The 17,898-nt window shown below is 50.6% G+C and overlaps 1 protein-coding gene across 1 annotated transcript; it reads left to right on the forward strand.

Annotated features, from left to right (window-relative positions):
• Nucleotides 1-8,644: 8,644 nt before the first annotated feature.
• Nucleotides 8,645-14,985, forward strand: NKX1-1 (NK1 homeobox 1). The gene is made up of 2 exons (XM_064653454.1): nt 8,645-9,088; nt 12,897-14,985. The coding sequence occupies exons 1-2, from the start codon at nt 8,740-8,742 to the stop codon at nt 13,688-13,690; spliced, it is 1,143 nt and encodes a 380-aa protein (XP_064509524.1). The 5' UTR covers nt 8,645-8,739; the 3' UTR covers nt 13,691-14,985.
• The last annotated feature ends 2,913 nt before the right edge of the window (nt 14,986-17,898 follow it).

The raw sequence follows: 17,898 nt of genomic DNA on the forward strand, positions 1-17,898 counted from the left end.
CACATTTAATATTCCTGGCCAATGGAGTTCACAGGCCTTTTGTCCTGTCAGATTGGCCATGCGGACACCATGTGTCATTTGTCCAATAGTTTTCCCTGCACATAAACCTCAGCCAACATTGTTTGGATCTTCAACAGTAATCAATCCAACAGCTTGATAAATATTACAGTTGTTAATTTAAATAACTAAGAAATTATAAATCAATCTGATTCAGAATCCGGGGTACCTGGCTGAGAGTTCAGGTCCAAATTTTCGTGTTGAATATACAGCTATAATGGGAGTCTCAACTTGGATTTGGCATTCAAATGCCTAAATTAAGAAACATTTCTGTGTAGCACTGAGCCATACAGCAGTTCTGTTGTTTCTTACCTGATGCAGTTTTTTGCATCTGTTCTAAATGCAGAGAAAATTGTTGCAAAATGCTTCAGTATACCCACTTTGTTTGGCTGTAAATAGGAGGACATGCTTTCAATCTGCATTTAGGCAGCCTAAAAAATTACATTCCCTCCTCCCTAGACTGGAACTGAATAGTAAATTATCCCCTCTCAACTGGGACCAGAGTGTTAAGAGAGGAGTAACTGCTTGCCAGCCATGCTTTAAACTACTCCAACCTGGTTACAAAAGCACTTTGGGCAGTGCCTTCAATACCCTTACTTGAATATGCAGGAAGTTTCTCAGTACTGACAAGAGCAGGATTTCAAATATCAACAATATGTGGCAATAAAACATCAGGCAATTTTGCATTCAATCCCCTCCTGTGTGAATCAGCTGAAGGACTAGCCTAATTTGCACCAGTTTGTTGAGCTGCCCCCTGACTTAACTCTCTAGATTAGATCTAAAAGGATAATCTTTTTATTCTCTGTGTGTCTCACATCTTTAACACCTTCATTTCTAAATGCTAAAGTAACAAAATCACCATAGAGGAGTGCTGATTGCCCACCTGAGATTGTCTTTGACCAGAGTGACTCGTAACTATATGCACAACCTGTGTGCCTCCTCTGTCCCTTCCAAAACAAACTTCATCATGAGTAGTGTTGCTGGGACTTTAGTGAAGTTCTACAGCAGATGGCAGAAGTCTTGGATGTTGCAGAAGTTGGTCAGGTTCAAAAACCTGGGATGTGACTGGGGAAACACCTTGGCACCATTTTCTTTAGCTCAGAGTATCAGCAACACAAGCAGCCCAGAGCAGCCTGTCAATATGGGCAAATTAGGAATGTGGCAGTCTTCATTGCATTCACCACATTTATCCTACTGAACAATTAAGCTAATAGGCCTGCTGTTTTGGCTTCTTGCTCTGCTCCTGAACTGAAACTCTTGGAGGCTCAGTTCCAGCTCCCTCCAACTGCCCCCTACACACTCAGGCTTCTCCAGCTCTGCCGGCATTTGAAAATCACACAACCAACAACTAGAGTTGGAGATGTTTTCACTAACACATCACAACTGCTAAGTCCTGGCTGCATTATTAACCTGTTGTCTAAACATGAAGACTAAACCACTTAGATTAACTTATTAATTTACTCCTTTACATATAAAAGAGCAAGAGGATCTCTTTTTCTCCTTTCCTCCTTGTCTGGTGGGAAAGGAGCTTCATTTGCTTGTGGGGTTGTTCCTGCCTGAGAAGGTGCTGTGAGCAGTGCTCGCAGAAGTTGTGTCTCCCACATCCTTCCAGCAGCTTCTCAGGTTTTCTTTGCTAGGACATCACCTCACTAATAGCCTTGGTTAGGCACTTGCCAGGGAAAAAAAAAGGAAATATCCATGTTGGATGCAAAGGAGACAGAGAGCAGAGTAACATCAGCCTATTGCTGGCATCTTCTTCAGACTTGACTTTGAGTTTCAATTAACAACAGAGGATAGTTGGGGAAGGACTGAATCCTATGGAACTACATCAAACAGTTTCCTAGAAGGATCTCTGCAAGAGGGTTTTTTTAATACTTCCGTGGTTTCCAGTTCTGAGCAAGGACTATCTTATAAGTAGAGCGCTGAGAAATGTATGACCATTGATTGAAAACTATGGAATTAAGATGTTACTTGGAAAAAGAAAGGATTAGTACCCTGGCTAATCTAAGCATAACTAGAAAATATGTTTTTCATCACCCTGTACAAAAGGATGTTGTTCAACACACCCTCCTGTAACTAATAGGGGTAGAACTAATATGAAAAATAATACACCCCTAGAAAAAGGATTATTGTAGCAGTAGAAGGAGCGAGTTTTATAATCGATGTAAAATAGGTAAAGCCCTGAGTGTCACACCTAGAATATTGGTTAGTAACGCTGAGCAAGATCGAGTTTATAATTCACAGGGTCTGACTTGAAGTTCATTTGCAGAGAAGGGAATACAGAGATTTTATGTTCCTGATACACACAGCACACATAAACACTTTAAGATAGATAAATACATGTATTTCCGCATGTGCATTACAATGCAGTAAGTTTTTATTCTTTCACATGTGTACTTTGTGTACATTCCTTGTACAAACATATGTATCTACAGAAAGACATGTCTATATATTATATATATATCCATTTATTATATATATTATATAGTCATCCATATATTTATTATACATCCATTCACTATATATATATATTATATATTCATAGACATTGATGTTTACATTCACATGCATGTGCCATTAGTGCATGGAAGTAGAGATGAATCTTAAGCAACTACTCAACTGTTAAGATGTTTAGATGCCAGGGACAATGTCAGACAATACCTGCAAGGAGGAGCTTAGCAGTATTTGGACAGAGGGTTGAACTTCATGACTGCCTGAAGTGTCCCCACATCCCAATAATAAGAGAAATTTGCTGCTAGGGCCCAGGGGGAGGATGGACACACATGACTTTTTTGGGTTTATTTGGGATTTTTTTCCTTTTGTCTAACATTAATTCCTTGATACATATCCAGTCTTTTCTCTCTTCACTAGCTTCCCAGGGACTGTAGCATTCCAGTGAGAGCCAGGCCTCTGACACAAGGGATGGGTACCTGCATAAAGGAGCAGGGGGAGATTCTATTGTGGGCAGCACCTCTGCCTGGGAGATGAGGAGAGCAGAGGTGTGTGCACTGAGTCTGCAATAGCCCTTCTCCTTCCCTCTCGCTCTATCTGAAGTCTGTTGTATATTTGTTCCTTCACGGCTCCTCGTCCTTAGATTAGATTTCTCCTTTCTCATTACCAACCTTAATAGACCCTTCAGACCTCATTCCAGCCCCAGATATTATCTGACCCGTATAATTAATTAATTATAGCCCAAATATTATAGATTATTAAAAATAGCATAACTAATAGTGTAATATCTCAAGCTGTCGACTTTAATAGTCAACATTGTCTTGGTCTCTCTTATCAGGCTGGGACACCCGGTGAGAATATTGATTTCTGGTAATTTTAACCATCATCTGCCATCCTGATGGGTAATTGTCAGATTTTCACCAGAGTCAGAGCTCATTTGAAATCGTTAAACCGTCGGCAAGGCTCACAGTTGATCTTAATGTTTCCTTTTTCTCCCCCTTCAATATGTTTCAGCAACAGAGAGGAAAATAAATAGAAAGAGAAAAGGAGAGCAAGAGAGAGCTGCCTGCGTGCCGGCCATCTGATTTCTCTTTTATTTTATTTTTCCCTTTACACGTACGGCCCCCACGATGCAGAGGGGCTGTGTGTGCCCCCTCCACCACCGTTTCCCCCCCTCTTTGAACCTTTCCTTAGAAACAGTAGTAGTAATAATAATAATAAATAACAATCGAGCCCACCATCGGGTGGGTCCCCGATGCTGCTGTCGGTGCGGCACCCCCGGCTCGGGGGATGGGGGACAGGATCGGGAGTGCTCCCCCAGCCAGGAAGGACACCCCTTTCCTCGGCTGCTTCCCACGCGTGTCCCGCCCGTGCCGAGGGCTGGGGCAGCGGGAATAGGAACTGGGGTTGGTACCCGGGAAAGAGGGGTGTGGGGGGGGTATCTCCCCGTTCTACCCCCTCCCTGCCCCGCATCCCGGCGGGTGGCCCGGGGATGCTCCCGGGGGCGCCTCCAGCCTCCTGCCAGCAAAACGGATCGGCTTTCGCGAGGTGTGTGTGAAAAAGCCACTGCAGAGCCGATCCCAGCCGCGATAAGTGACAACAAGGCACTTTATTAGTATTTTATATAAACTCCCGGTGCTGGAAGATAAGCGCCCAAATTAGGAGGCGAGAGGGGGCGGGGGGGGGGAGCGGCTGGTTAAACGGGGATCCACCGAGATGAGGCTTGAAGGGCGACGAGGGACCGGGGTGTGGTGCCCCTCTCTCTTGTCCCCGTGGTGACACCTCTTCCTCCGTCCCCCCCCCCCAGCAGCGCCCATCCTCAGCCACCCCCGGGGCTGCCCTCGGGCTGCCGCGGAGCTGGGAGGGAGCCGGCGAGAGGGAAGGGAACTGTTTAATAGATCCTCCGAGGATTCCCCTAGAGCATTATTTAAACTTCTAATTATGATTCATGTGTGTGATAATATTAATTTAATAATCAAGGAGCTGTGCAGGAAGCATTAACCTCAATTAAGCTCATTACTACCCTAACCTGGAATCCCTAGGGCTTTTAAATCTTCTACTATGAGGACCTGACACCGCATTGATAGAGGGCGAGATCTGCTTCAGAATCTTTTTTTCTTCCTAAATCATTTTCCTTCGTGGGTAGAGTTAATTAATTCCCTGATTTTGGCTTGGGGGTGCATGGAGGAGGATCTGCACTTTCCCGGGGAGAGCCGGGCATCCCGAGGTGACCACTCAATTCTGCCCTGTGAGGGGGGACACTCGCGGGGCACAAAATCAGGATAAGACCAAGAGCCATGTGCGAGGCTCGGGGGCTGTTCCCATGGCTGCTTGCGGCCTCAGGAGCCATAATAATAATAGTAATAGTAATAATAATAATAATAATAATAATAATTAATAATAATAATAGAGTAACCCGTCTAGAGCAAAAGAAGATGAGTTTTGGACCCCTATTGCGTTTGGAAACAAAATGGGGAAGATGAGAAGCCCAAGGGAGTTCCTGGCCCCCCCAGCCGGGCAGACACGGCCCCGGAAAGCCCCTTGCCAGCGGGACCCCGCTGTACCGGGGCTGCGGGCAGCGCCGAGCGCGGAGGGACGCAGACTCTCGGCGCCTGGTGGTGCAGCCACCTGAGTGACCTTCTAGGCGCAATGAGGGGCTGCTAAATTGTTTTACCGAGGCGATAAATGCCCTTAATTACGCGAAGCTCCAGACCCCCAGGGACGAGGAGGGGGATGGCTGGAGAACAGTAAAAAAAAAAACACAGTTCGTTGATCTGGAGGTCGCTGAAATATAATTTGAATTTCGGTATTAACTAATTAAGTTAAAACCCACTCGTAGCCGTGGGAGAGAGCAGGACCTCTTCCTTTGAGCCCAGCACCCCCGGACTCCCGCGGGCCACGGCTTTGGGGTCTGCCGGGGTTGGGGAGCCGCGAAGGCACCCCGGGACCCGCAGGATGCCCGGCCTGCCTCCCTCCTGGGGTGAAGGGTGACCGGGCACCGAGGGGAGCCGGAGCAGAGCCCTCTGCGCGGTCCCACCTGCCCTGCACTGGCAGAACCGAGGCATCGGGTCCCGTCCTCAAACGCGACACCCCGGGGGCACACGGGGCTCGGGGTGGCCGAGGGGCCGGCGGCTCCCGGGAGATGCTCTGGCCACCGGTGCCTTCAAGCTCTGGAAATATCACTTCCCCGCAGGTATAATTCAGCCTAACTACAGAGATAACCATCGCTGCGGCTGGGAGGCTCGTAAAAACGCGAGGATGTTCCGTGTGATTCCCTATTTATTTCGGAGAAGGAAACGCTTCCGTGGGAGCTTTCCTCGGCAGGGCAAGGGATCCGGGCCCAAAACACCGGGACTTGGCTCTGCACGGCGCTGATGCCGCCTGTCTGAGGGTCCCCTGCCAGCCCCTCACCCCCAGTACCCTTCCGGCTGGTCCCGAAGGGCACCGTCTCCCGGGCGAGTGAGTCAGGAGAAGCTGTTGCTCGTCCATCCTGCGAGGAAAATGGAAAGAGAGGGAGACGGGACCGGTCACCCGGCCCGACTACGGGCGAGATATTACATGTCACAACTCATCTAGGGCCCCATAATCAGCGCTAACTTTCTGGTGAACAGATAACCAGAGATGGCAGATGGATGGAGATTGCACAAATGAGGCTCTAATTGACAATCAATTGTGATTAGGAGCAATAGAACATCTTTATAACACTCGCTTTAAACCGCCAACAAACAAAAGCGCCATGTGAGCTGGGGGTCCCGGTGGGATGGGGCCCGGTAGTGCCTCCTCAGCATCCTGGCGAGGGGGGGTTGTGTCTGTCGGTGCCCGGTGGTATCTGCAAGCACATCGGGGTGAACAGGAGGTGCCTCTGTTAGGGGGTGCTCCCTAGGGATGTTGGTCCTTCTGCTCTAAACGCCCAGCGCAGACTATGGAATTTGTGCTGTTGTCGCCGCTCTGGGCTCCGCACGCCTGGGAACGGTCCATGCCCGGGCACAGGAGTCAATTAGAATTAGGTTAATTTTTTTTCTAAGACCTGCTGACCCAGGGAATAAAAAATATCCCTACCGCCGTCACCCCCAAATAAACTGCACTCTCACCGGAAAAAAAAAAAAAAAAAGGTACAAGTGCAGGCGAATCCGATACAACCGAGTCACCGGCACCCACCTAAACCACCATCTACTTTTCATAAATAATATCCCAGCGCTGTGGGCAGAAGTAATGGAAGGAAAAAATATTCAAAAAAAAAAAAAAAACGGATGGGATCAGAGACATGGCCGGAGGAGAAGGGGAAGAGGAGCTGTTAGCAAACAAACCAACAAACCCCTGCGTGTGGGTTCGTGTGAGTGTGTGCACACGCAGATTAAAACTTCGCTCTCGCTGTGTGTTCGTGGCAGCCCCGTCGGTGAGGTCAGGACAAGGGGGAGAGGTAATTACCTACACATGATCAGAGATTATACATACCATTTCAACCCAGGAGGTGATTTATAATTTAAAGATAAAGCATAATAAAGTCATAAAAGAGAAAGGACACTGTTGTGGTGTCTGATTAAAATCTAAGGGCTGGTGTATAATATATGAGCGGGGGCTGTTGTGGGCTCCGGCTCAGCGGGACTCCCCTGGGCCCAGCCCGCTGATGGACTAATCATGTCCAAGCCCTACCAAAATTACAAGCTGATTGTTTTACCCATTATTTCTCCCAACTTTTAATTTCTGCTTTCTAAAGGATCATTGCCCGCGGTAATTGCAAAGGACCTGTCCTTGTATGTGTCACCAGCCTCAAAGACAAAAAAAATCTAATTTTCCTTTTATGCTTTCTCTATTTTCCTACGCCCCCCCCCCCTTTTTTTTTTCCTGGCAGCTAATTCAAACTGAATAGCGACTGGAGCGTCCAAAACAAGAATGAAATTGATATGATCAAAGCACACACGGCTCTACACGAAAGAGAAGGAAAATATGTAGGGGAAGAAAATCAGGTTTTATAATTCGCAGGAAATTTTATTCGGATAATTTAATTTTCCATAATTAAAACCACTTTTAATAAGAGAGTATTTTTTTCGAAAGTGGAAGTTAGGTCTGGTTATACCTTTACTCCTGCATGGAAGGGAATAGACCTTTTCTCCCAGTTATTCAGGATTTATTGATCGTCGTGTTTTGTCTTGTGCCGTTTAAACGTATTAATTTTCTCCCGGCACTTTCCTGGCACTTACATTTGATATTTAATTTTAATTAATTAGCTAAGAGGGAGAGAGAGAGAAGCGTGTGAGGGGGTGTGTGTCCGCTGACACAAGGTCCGCTCCAACCGCTAAACCTCCGTCCATAATTTTCTTCTTTTGTTCTAATTTAATAAACCCAGCAGGGAAGGGAAACAGGTGCTGGGGGCTGACACCTCTGAGCCCACACACACACACATCCACATAATCCCCTTTTGATCATCTAACTCCACCATTAGGGATGGAAGACCTTAAGTTCCCATTTTCTGTGTATAATATCTTCTTTATATTGATCCCGCAATTATTTAAAAGAAAGCGTCATCTCCTCCCACTTCTCCAAATAAGGCTATTTAGATGCTTTCCAGATGAGTGGAGGTGTGCTGAAACAGAGCTGACAGCCAAGTATATCACAGCCAACACCATCCTTCATTCGCTCTCTCCCTCTCTGCCCCCCTCCCCCCGGCACACACTTTCACCGTGTCTCTCCTCCAGTGATGAAGATTACAGACTATTATGGGCAAGGGATTAATTTGTAGCCAATTACAATCCAGTGCTAAATATGAATGCATAAATAAGATACAGCCTTGCCTCTGTGTGTGTGCGAGAGAGAGGAGGGGAGGGGGGGCAGGAGCGCCTGGGCAGCCTGGCGAGGATGATGAGAAGGAAGAAGGAGCTGCTGAGTGGAGGCTCTGAGCCGAGCATCACCTTGTGACTCCCTGCCTCCCCCGGAGGCTCCCGGTGGCTGGACCCAGCGCAGCCCCGGGGAGCTGAAGGCAGCGGCTCGTCCTGAGCCGGAGCGGTGCTGGGGAGGAGTTTCCAGATCAACTTCGCCGGAGGAAGGAGGGAGGGGGAGAGCAAGAGGGGAGGGGGGGGGAAGAAGTTGCGACCGAGAGGGGCTCTGCAAAGAGTCATGAATGTGAGCAGAGACAAGGTCGGTGACATCTCCATCCCGGCAGCGGCAGCCGCGGCGGTGACAGCCCCCGCAGTCGGCATCGGCGGGGAGCCCCGCGGCTGCCACGGGGAAGGGATGGACGGCCGCGGGGAGCAGCGGCTCTCGGCCGGCGGCGAGCTGCCGCTCTACTGCCCTGCCAACCGGGACAGGCAAGGGGACAGCCAGAGCAACACCCCCGGACAAGAGGGGGCAGTGGCCGCGCTGCCCATGGTGCACAGAACCACCTCCTTCTCCGTGCTCGACATCCTGGACCCTAACAAGTTCAACAGCAAGCGGCGGCAGTGCGCGGGCTTGTACAAATCGGCGGGGACCGAGTTCACTCTGGGGGCGGAGGATAAGCCCGAGGACTCAGGGACGGAGCTGGTCGAGCAAAAGGCTCTCGCCGAAGATTTCGACGCGTGCAAGAAATCCGCAGAGCTGATCAGTAAGTAGGTCTGGGGGCTCGGAGCCCCTCCGAGCTCCCCGAGTAAGGGGCTCGCATGCTTTGACAGGTCATCCTTCCCCCGCTGGCAGCCTCGGGAGCCGGGGCGCTGGGGAAGGACAAATGCGCCCTGCACTGCTGCTGCTGGATGTGGAGAGGTGGAATTCTGTGTTAGGCTGAGGGATGGCAGGACGGGGAGCCGGGAGCATCACCCCGGGACTGGCCGGGGCTGGGTTCCCGGAGCTCGGTACCGGCCGGGCTCCACTCCCCGCCTGTGCGAGGAGTTCAGCGGGGATACACTGGTCTATTCGCCCAGTTCATCCCCCGGGGAGGCAGGATCAGCCCTGGAGGTGCCGGCCCGGCTGGGTCGGGCAGGGACCCCGCCGTCCTCCTCCTCCTCTCGGGCAGGGGCAGCGGTGGTTGCGAGCTCCGGCTCAGACGAACTTGCGAGCTGCTCCTTCGGCTTCGGTGGGCCGGAGCTCCAGCCCCGAGGCTGTGAAAACCCTCCCTCCGTACCCCCATCTCGCCTGGGTCCCCGCAGGCTTTTATGACTTTGTATCTCTCTCTCCCAGCCCTGGACCCCTCCTGTCCTCCCCCCGCCGCTGCCGCCCGTTGCTCTGGGCGACAGATTCAATTTTCTCTCTCCCCTTGGCTTTTTTAGGACAAATCAGACTAATTGTGACAAAATGCTGGTTATCTCTGGAAAAACAATTAAATTCCTTCGATTACATTTAAGGTAAAATGTGCTTAGCAGCGTAAAGAGGCTGGATAATGGGGAAAATCGCCCCAGAGTGGCATGTAGGACTGCCTGGATCGATATCCTATTATCGAATTGTGCATATCTCTTTCAAGCACCTTGCAAACTCTTCCCTAACATCTAAATTATAGGGTCAAAATTCGGATAATTACTCGATTAAAACCTATTACACTTATTAGGGCTCGCTATTGATCGGGAATTGCATTCGACCCAAGCTCTAGATTGCTTTTTCTTTCTGGGTCCAAATATCCCAACTTTCTCACCTCTAAACACCGAGACTCTGGGGATCGCAGAGGGTTTCCGGCAAAAGACGGTTGTTGTGAAAAATATAAATTGTTATTCCATGTCCTGAGAGGGGACAGAAGGGGCAGCGGGCGGCGGGGGATAAACTTCTCGGTTAAGGAAAAATAATTTCTCTGTGCCTGAAGGGAAGAGAGGAGGACTCGGAGGTTTCCAACCCCGCCATAACAGGACTCTGTCAGTTAAAATTAGTCAGCAAAAGAGGTCTGGAATCTGCTCCAGACCGAACCTTGACGCATTTTTCATCTGTAAGGCAAAAGCAGGAACGGGGCATTAATAGAATTCAAAAGACATTTTTTAATGCAGTGCGGAGCTGGGTTAGTAATTATTCCTCTAAACTCATCTGACTTTTGTCATATTAAATAGATCTGGGCGATCAGAAAGACTGACGAGGTCAGCCTATCGCTAATCTCACACTTTTATCTCCAGACAAGGAGAGAAATGCAACTCCATCCCTTCTCTCAAAATAAATACCCTTGGAGGCTCCACGCCGCGGTGCGCTTTGCCCGCTGACAAGTTCCCCGGACTCTCCGCACATGGAGCCCTTCGGCCACGTCGCCTCAATGTTATGGCAACGGTCAGGAATAGGTCTGGGACTGCTCGAAAATCACGAAATTTAATTATTCTCTTTCCCTATCGTAATCAATATTAGTTCAAGCGGTGGTTTAATGTAGGAGAAGTGTTCCGAAAAGTAGCTCTGACCACAAAAGTATCAACACCCCAGGCAAAACGCAAAGGCTTTCTGGTCAAAGGAGAGTGGCAACGGCGCTCGTCACTCGCCGCTCGTAAAACTATTTTAATGTCAAAAATATCAGGCAAAAGTCTCTAGTGAATTCCTATTTAACATATTCCAGAAAAAAACCCGGCAAATTCAGCGTCCATCTCCGTCGCCAGTTCTATTCGCGTTGCATTTTTTTTTTTTTTTGCCTAAAAAAATTTCGTTGAGCTACTGCAGGGGTTTCCTAGAGGGAAAATTAAACCTCAAAACTGCCAGCTGCGGGTTCCCGGTCCGATCCGTGTGTGAGTGCTGGGGCTGTGCTCAGCCCCCGGGTCTGCTCCGCAGAGGTAGCAACGCGCACTTCTTATTAATTGTTGTTGCAAAAATTACGCCCTGCAATTTCTAACAGGTTCTACAGGTTGCAGAACACTCGTCTGCACTCACGGGGTCGGGTTGGGAGAAAACTGACCCGGTTGCCGTCTGTGCGGCGGCGATCGCCCGCCTATTCCGTGCGCCGACCTGAACAGAAAGCTGGAAAGGGCTCCTCATGAACCCCGAGTTATTAAGGGATATTTTCCGGGTGAAAAGAACTACCATAAACTTCTCTGCCCCTTTTTCTCCTACTAAACCATCCCTATCCGAAATCAGCGCGCTGAACAAAACACACTTTTAAAACCACCCTTAATTTTACACATGGGCGTTAGAGGGTCCGATGTGGGGATACGGACGAAATTTGAGGTGTGTTCAGGTTTTTTGAGGATTAAAACCAACTAAATTACGGACAGGACAAAGGTGACAGACCAGCGATTCATTTCTCATTTATGTATCTCCGTTAACCAAGTTAAAGGAGTCCTTGATTAGGGGTTCCCGGAGCTGCTCCCCCGTTGCGAGTGGAGGGAAGTTTAGGAGTGTCTGAAAGCACCGGCTAAAAAAGACGATACTCACAGGCCTCTGCCCCCGACCTGTCCGCGGGGCCTCCCCCATCCCCGTCCCGTGGAGAGGATTCTCCTCCCGCTCCCCCGAAGGAGCCCGGGCCGGGGTGAGGAGGAGCCGGTTCTCCGGAAAACGCAATTTGCTTTTAGGCTTCATAATGACAGAACCGTCAGCAGAAGTCCAATAGCTTTAAATATCGGATAATTACCCTGTTCTCCGATGGAGACCCGTTAATTGGAGCGTAATATAAACCCAAATAAATTAAATGACCGTTAACTAGTTTGTACATTGCACAAAATGAGTTTAATTAAGTTTGTATCTGCTCTGTTAATCAATACAAGTATTTACTCCACTTTAATACTTCCATTTCGGGAAGTGACAAGAGGTCAAACGAGACGCAGGAAGGGTTAAAAATGCCAGAGCAAAAAGCAGCAAACCTCCCATCGATTCGGAGATTTCCGTCACTAAAATTGTTAGAAGCGCTGTGACATCCCAGGCACGGCTGGCTCGGCCCGGGCGGGGGTTGTCCCCGGCTGCTCCTCGTCCCTTCCAGCGTCCCGGGGACACCTCCCCTGCTGTCTTCCCGAAGTCTTTTCCAGCCACCGGTTGTTTTGTGGGCGCGTTGGCGGCAGTGGGAAGGGGGTTATATCCCCTGGCCCGGGCCATATCTCGGTCCCAGCTCTTGCCGAAAGTGGGTAGCTCGGAAGGGGCAGCTCTGGGAAAGCCTTGCCGGGCTGGACAGCCCCTTCTCTTTCCCAGGGCTGCAGAGAAGGTTCGTAGGTGAAGGCTGTCCTCGGAGGCGGCTCCGAACCACTATCCTGGCCGCTTCTGCCCGGCTCCTCGCCATGTGTCCCCAGTCCAGCCCCGGCTCCTCTCCATGTGCTTCCAGGCCACTCCCGGAGCAGGGGGCCGGAGGAGCCAGGGGGCCCGGACCAGCCGCATCCCCACGGCGGGCGGAGAACCGGGGAGGGCCGGGCATCCTTTTCCCGACAGCCGCGGGGATACGGGGTGGGTGAATCCCGGGGGGGACCGGTTCCTCCTGGGGCCGGGCGGGGCCGGGGGCCGGGCGGCGATCCCTGACAGCGTCTGTCGCTTGTCCGCAGAGGACGGGGAGCTCTACAAGGCCGAGGAGTGCGACCTGGACTACAGCAGCCGGCCGAGCCGCAGCCCCGACAGCGAGCTGCCGGACGACGAGGAGCTGTGCAGCGAGGAGAGCGGCAGCACCAGCAGCAGCAGCGGCGGCAGCTCCGGCCCGGCGGCTCCCGGAGAGCCCGACCCGGGGCCGCTCCGAGCAGAGCCGGCCGAGCCGGGGGGTGTCCCAGCCCCGCCGCCCCCACCGCCGCCCCCGCCGCCGCCGCCCGTCGGGGCGCAGCCCGGCCCGCAGGCCAAGCCCAAGAGGAAGAGGACGGGCTCGGACTCCAAGTCGGGCAAGCCCCGTCGGGCGCGGACAGCCTTCACCTACGAGCAGCTGGTGGCGCTGGAAAACAAGTTCAAGTCCACGCGGTACCTGTCGGTGTGCGAGCGCCTCAACCTGGCGCTGTCGCTCAGCCTCACCGAGACGCAGGTGAAGATCTGGTTCCAGAACCGGCGCACCAAGTGGAAGAAGCAGAACCCCGGGGCGGACACCAGCGCGCCCACGGGCGGGGGCGGCGGCGGCGGGGCGGGGGGCGCGCTGGGCGGGGGGGCGCTGCCGGGGGGGCTCAGCCCGCTCAGCCACTCGCCGCCCATGGGCGCCCCGCTCTCCATGCACGGCCCCGGCAGCTACGCCGGGCACCCGGCCGGGGGGCTGGTCTGCGCCGCACAGCTGCCCTTCCTGCCCAGCCCCGCCGTCCTCTCGCCCTTCGTCCTGGGGTCCCAGACTTACGGCGCCCCGGCTTTCTACACCCCGCACCTATAAGCCCCGACGCCCCTTCCTCATCCTCCTTATTCCCGGCCCATTCCCGCTGTGCCCCTTCGGGACCACCCGGCCGGGCTCCGGGGGAGCCGCTCACCGCACGACCCCCCGCTCCCGAGAGGTGAAACCAAGAACCGACTGGCAGCGACACCGGGGGGGGTGGAAGAGAAGGGACAGCCAGGTGTTCCCACTGCCCCCCGGCTGCCACCGACCCCGGGGGTGCAAAGGGGCGGCCCCCCCGCCCTCCGTCCTTTCTACGGCCCTTTTTCTACGCGATGTGTCCGGACTGCGCTGCTGAAGGGAGGAGGAGGAAAACCTCCCTCCCCCGTGTACATACAAGTAGATGTAAATCATTGTTACCTGTATTTTTATTTTTTTCACCGTCCCTCGTTGCTATGTGGGTTTGATTAATTTTATTATTATTATTATTATTTGACTTTGTTTTTATTCTGGTCTGGCCACACTCAAAAGACTTTAAAAAAAAGAAAATATTATGTTCCCATTTGACTCTCAGGGTAAAGCAGAGAACTTATCGGTCCTGTCCCTCGACATTGCCGAGGCAACGACGCTCCGCTCCCTCCCGTGACCTCACGGTGACGACGGATATTTTTTACAGACGTCACTCTCGAACGACCCCCGAGCTCGGCTGAGACCCTGCGGACCCGCGGGGGCGAGGGAATCTCGCCTGGGAAGGGGCGGCGGGGGCAGCTGCTGGGGCGCAGGGCTGGTTTTTTTACGTTAACCATTTCTGTATATTTCTGGTTGTTACAAAAAAAAAAAAAGTTTTAACTTTGTAATTAATGTATAAGGTGAGGGAGTAATGAGCAAGAGGTGATAAAGAAAGCACTTTGTTTGCTAAACACTTTAAATCAATCAATAAACTCCAAGGAAACGGCGCTTTCCGTGCTGGCGAGTCCCTGTTTTTCGGCTGAATCTTTGTAAGACAAGTTTCCTGAGGAAAACGCCTGGCTCATGAGACGCTTGGAGGGATGTCTTGCATCTTCCTTTTTTTGTTGTTTATTCTGAGAGCGTATTTCTTACACGCAAATAAACTTTATTCTTCTTGTATGAGAGAGGGTATTTCCCTTCTTAGTTCCCTTATTTGTAATTTCTTAATTGGCTTTGCCGATTTGTGCAATATTAAGAACAAAAAAAAAAAAAGAAAATTTATATATAGAGAGAATCCGACACCTCTGCCTTGTTTCCACTGACGAGGAGTCCAATATTTTGGATATATGTAAATTTAGTAAGTCGGCTCTTTCAAATTCCACCACTTTTGAAAATAAAGTAGTCTTTCCATCGCCTTTCCGCTGACTACTTTTAAACTCGTATCGAAGTCGGACTTTTATAATCCTTACTCTTTTTTTATTTTAATTTCAAAGAAAAAGTCTATAACCGCTGTGAGCACCTCGAGGTGGCTCCCGTTGGCCCAGGGACGCTGTTACCTTGTTTGCCACCTCCGTGCGTGACCCCAAGCACACGCCGGGGAAGAGTTCTCATTTTCCACTAGTTTTTGGTGTTTGTGGGTTTTTTGGAGGGCTTTTTTTCTTTTTTTTTTTTTTTTCTTCTTCCTTTTTTTCCCTCGGGGGAGGTTTTAAGGAACAAGCGTTTTCCGGAGCGATTTTGGGGAGCGCTGCGCATCCCCCTCCCCTGGGGACCGACTTGGCAGGCACCACCGCATCGCTGCCCGGCGGGCGGGGTGTGCGTGGTGCCGCGGGTGTCCGGGGTGTCTGGGCTTCGCTCCTCCCTCGGGTCCTTCCCCCTGGTCCCCCCTCGACCCCTCAGCCTGGCCCCGTCTGGGATCGCGCTAGTCCGGACGCTCCGCAGCCTCATCCCGCTCCCGCACACCTGGTCCAGAATGAAATTAAACGTTTCAGCCCTCCCGTGGAAATAAATTCTGTCGCGATTGCTGATATTAGAGGCAAGAAGGGAGTAGAGCCGGCTCCACGGTGCAGATCCCCGCAGGGTCGATGGTTTCCACGGCGCAGTGGGTGCGGGGTCCATCAGCCCGCGGGAGCCGCGGGGAGGATGCGGGATGCTCCGGGTGCTCGCTTCCCCGCGTGTAGAAGCGTACAAGCGCCAGAAGTCTCGGACTAGACTCATTTGCATTTGCGAAAATAAGAACTTTTACGATAAAAGATGTTCTGAAGTAAAATTTCAGGGGAAACCTTACAAGTAGTGTGCTCTGCACAGCTCTTGCTGATAGGAGAAATCCAGCTAAACTGGGAAACAGATACTCAGGAGATTCTCTCACACTGCACAGCTATCCCTTTGCCTGCCAGGTTTGAGTAAGTGCTACTAGCAGCCGAACTGTCAGCTCAGGTGGAGCACGACAGGGCTGAACAGATAATTCAACCCCTCTCTGCACTCCGGGAGCTCCAAACAGTTCCCCCTCTCCCCAGCGTGAAATAATTCGGCTCCAACTGGAGCTGCTCAGAGCTTCGGAGAACGTGATATTCCTACTGCAGGTCTGTTAGCGTCCTGCCAGTGAAACCTGCTCATGTGAGTATTATTACTCACAGCTGCTGGATGAAGGAATCAGTTAGGCTGAGATTCCCAGTCATTAAACGCGATTTAACAAGGCTTCTCACATTTTATAGCACTGCTGAAAACAGAGCCGCAGGTATCTTTCTCAGCATAGTTTAGGGAGTTATTGATAACCCTTGCTCGAGTGCCTCATCCAGGGGTCTGAGCTCATAGAATTCGAGAGCAGAACTGCAGAGCCCCAGTTCTAGTGCGTGTCCCCCCCGGCGTGCAGCCCTTGCAGAGGTGCAGGGCACGTCGTGCACTCCGGTGCACAGGAGTGTCCGATCACAGGATACTGTCCGTTTGCAGAGGGCATTTAGAGAATCAGCACCAAAGAGCTGAAAACTCAAACAGTGCCCCCTGGACCACGACTCTGCAGCTGGTTTGTGGTGTTGGATCAAGACTGTGTGGTTACAGACTTGACAGTGAGAAGCGGGATGGTATTGACACAGGGCAGCTGTCGAGAAACATCCCTGACCTGAAGGCTCAGCCCCCCGTAAAGCAAGATGCTCTCACTTGCCTGAACCTCCTGACTCCATCCCCCATGTTCCTGCCCGCTGACATTCCGGCTCTCTAGGAGAATGAAACTGGGCTTGATGCAGCACCCTGAGGTTGGTCCTACCAGATAGCCCCAAAGCCCCCACAGTGACCCCCCAGCAAGGTCCAAAAGCCGTTTCCCATGTGGTACCTACCTGATGTACCTGCTGCACTGCACACAACGCCTGGTGCTCCTGCACAGAGCTTTTTGAAGGGCTGCAGCTTGTTTTCAGTGAGTCATCAATGAGCTACAGGCACCCTGGTACAGAGTGAGTAGAATGGACTGACTGAGGGGATGATGGTTATGACACAAGCAGGAGGTGTTTGCTCTGGTTCATTCCATGAGCTAATTCTTTTTTAATTACTTTGTTATTCATTCATAAAATTTAATGTTAGGAGACTAAGAATGCAGAACACATTCAAGAGGACATTTAACAAAGTGTTTGCCTGAGGACAAAGTCTCAGCTCAGGCAAAGTGAGCAGCGCATTTGGAGTCTGATTCAGTGTGTTTAGGTGACATCTTTGGCACGTACCAAAGATGATCTGGGACATCAGCATCTTTTTCAACTAATTCCCATGAAGTAAATGTTAAATCCAAGGGTGCAAAGTTGTATTAGTGAGAAAAGATTCACATATTAATTGCATCTTACTCTTGTTCACTATATGAATGAATGAGGTTAAGAGAAAAGGAAACTGCACCTATTTTACTTCATATATTTCAGCTTATTTCAGCTAACAAGTTTCAGTTGTTCATGTTTACTCAAACAACAGTAAAATATCTTATAATCAAAATAACAAAAAAAGCACATAAATACAGAAGGGTACATTCCAAATGGTTAAGGGAGAACTGAAAATATTTTGAAATATTTTGTGTCATTGATTACACTCAGCAGTCAATGATGTTACACCAAATCATTAGAAACCAGTTCTGTATTATAACCCCTCCCCAAACTCCTTGTGTTATTTCCAGTTGAGCAGGCAATGTAGGTGTAGTGAGTTACTTTTTAAAATTAATTCCTGGAGGTTTTTGACATCACAGACCTTCTGTTTCAGATTGAACTCAGTCATGTTACATGTTTCTTCTCCTATACTACATAAACAAAATGCTAAAAATAAAGCTTTGTTTGTAGCAACTTATGTCCATTTCT

The sequence above is a fragment of the Pseudopipra pipra genome, chromosome 4 (genome assembly GCF_036250125.1).
Source record: "Pseudopipra pipra isolate bDixPip1 chromosome 4, bDixPip1.hap1, whole genome shotgun sequence".
NCBI classification, from domain to species: domain Eukaryota; kingdom Metazoa; phylum Chordata; class Aves; order Passeriformes; family Pipridae; genus Pseudopipra; species Pseudopipra pipra.

Bases quoted from the DNA above. Each gene is read 5' to 3' on its own strand.
- NKX1-1 (XM_064653454.1), top strand. From the start codon at position 8,740: ATGGACGGCCGCGGGGAGCAGCGGCTCTCGGCCGGCGGCGAGCTGCCG. The intron at 9,089-12,896 runs GTAAGTAGGTCT...GCTTGTCCGCAG, and splicing joins GAAATCCGCAGAGCTGATCA to AGGACGGGGAGCTCTACAAG.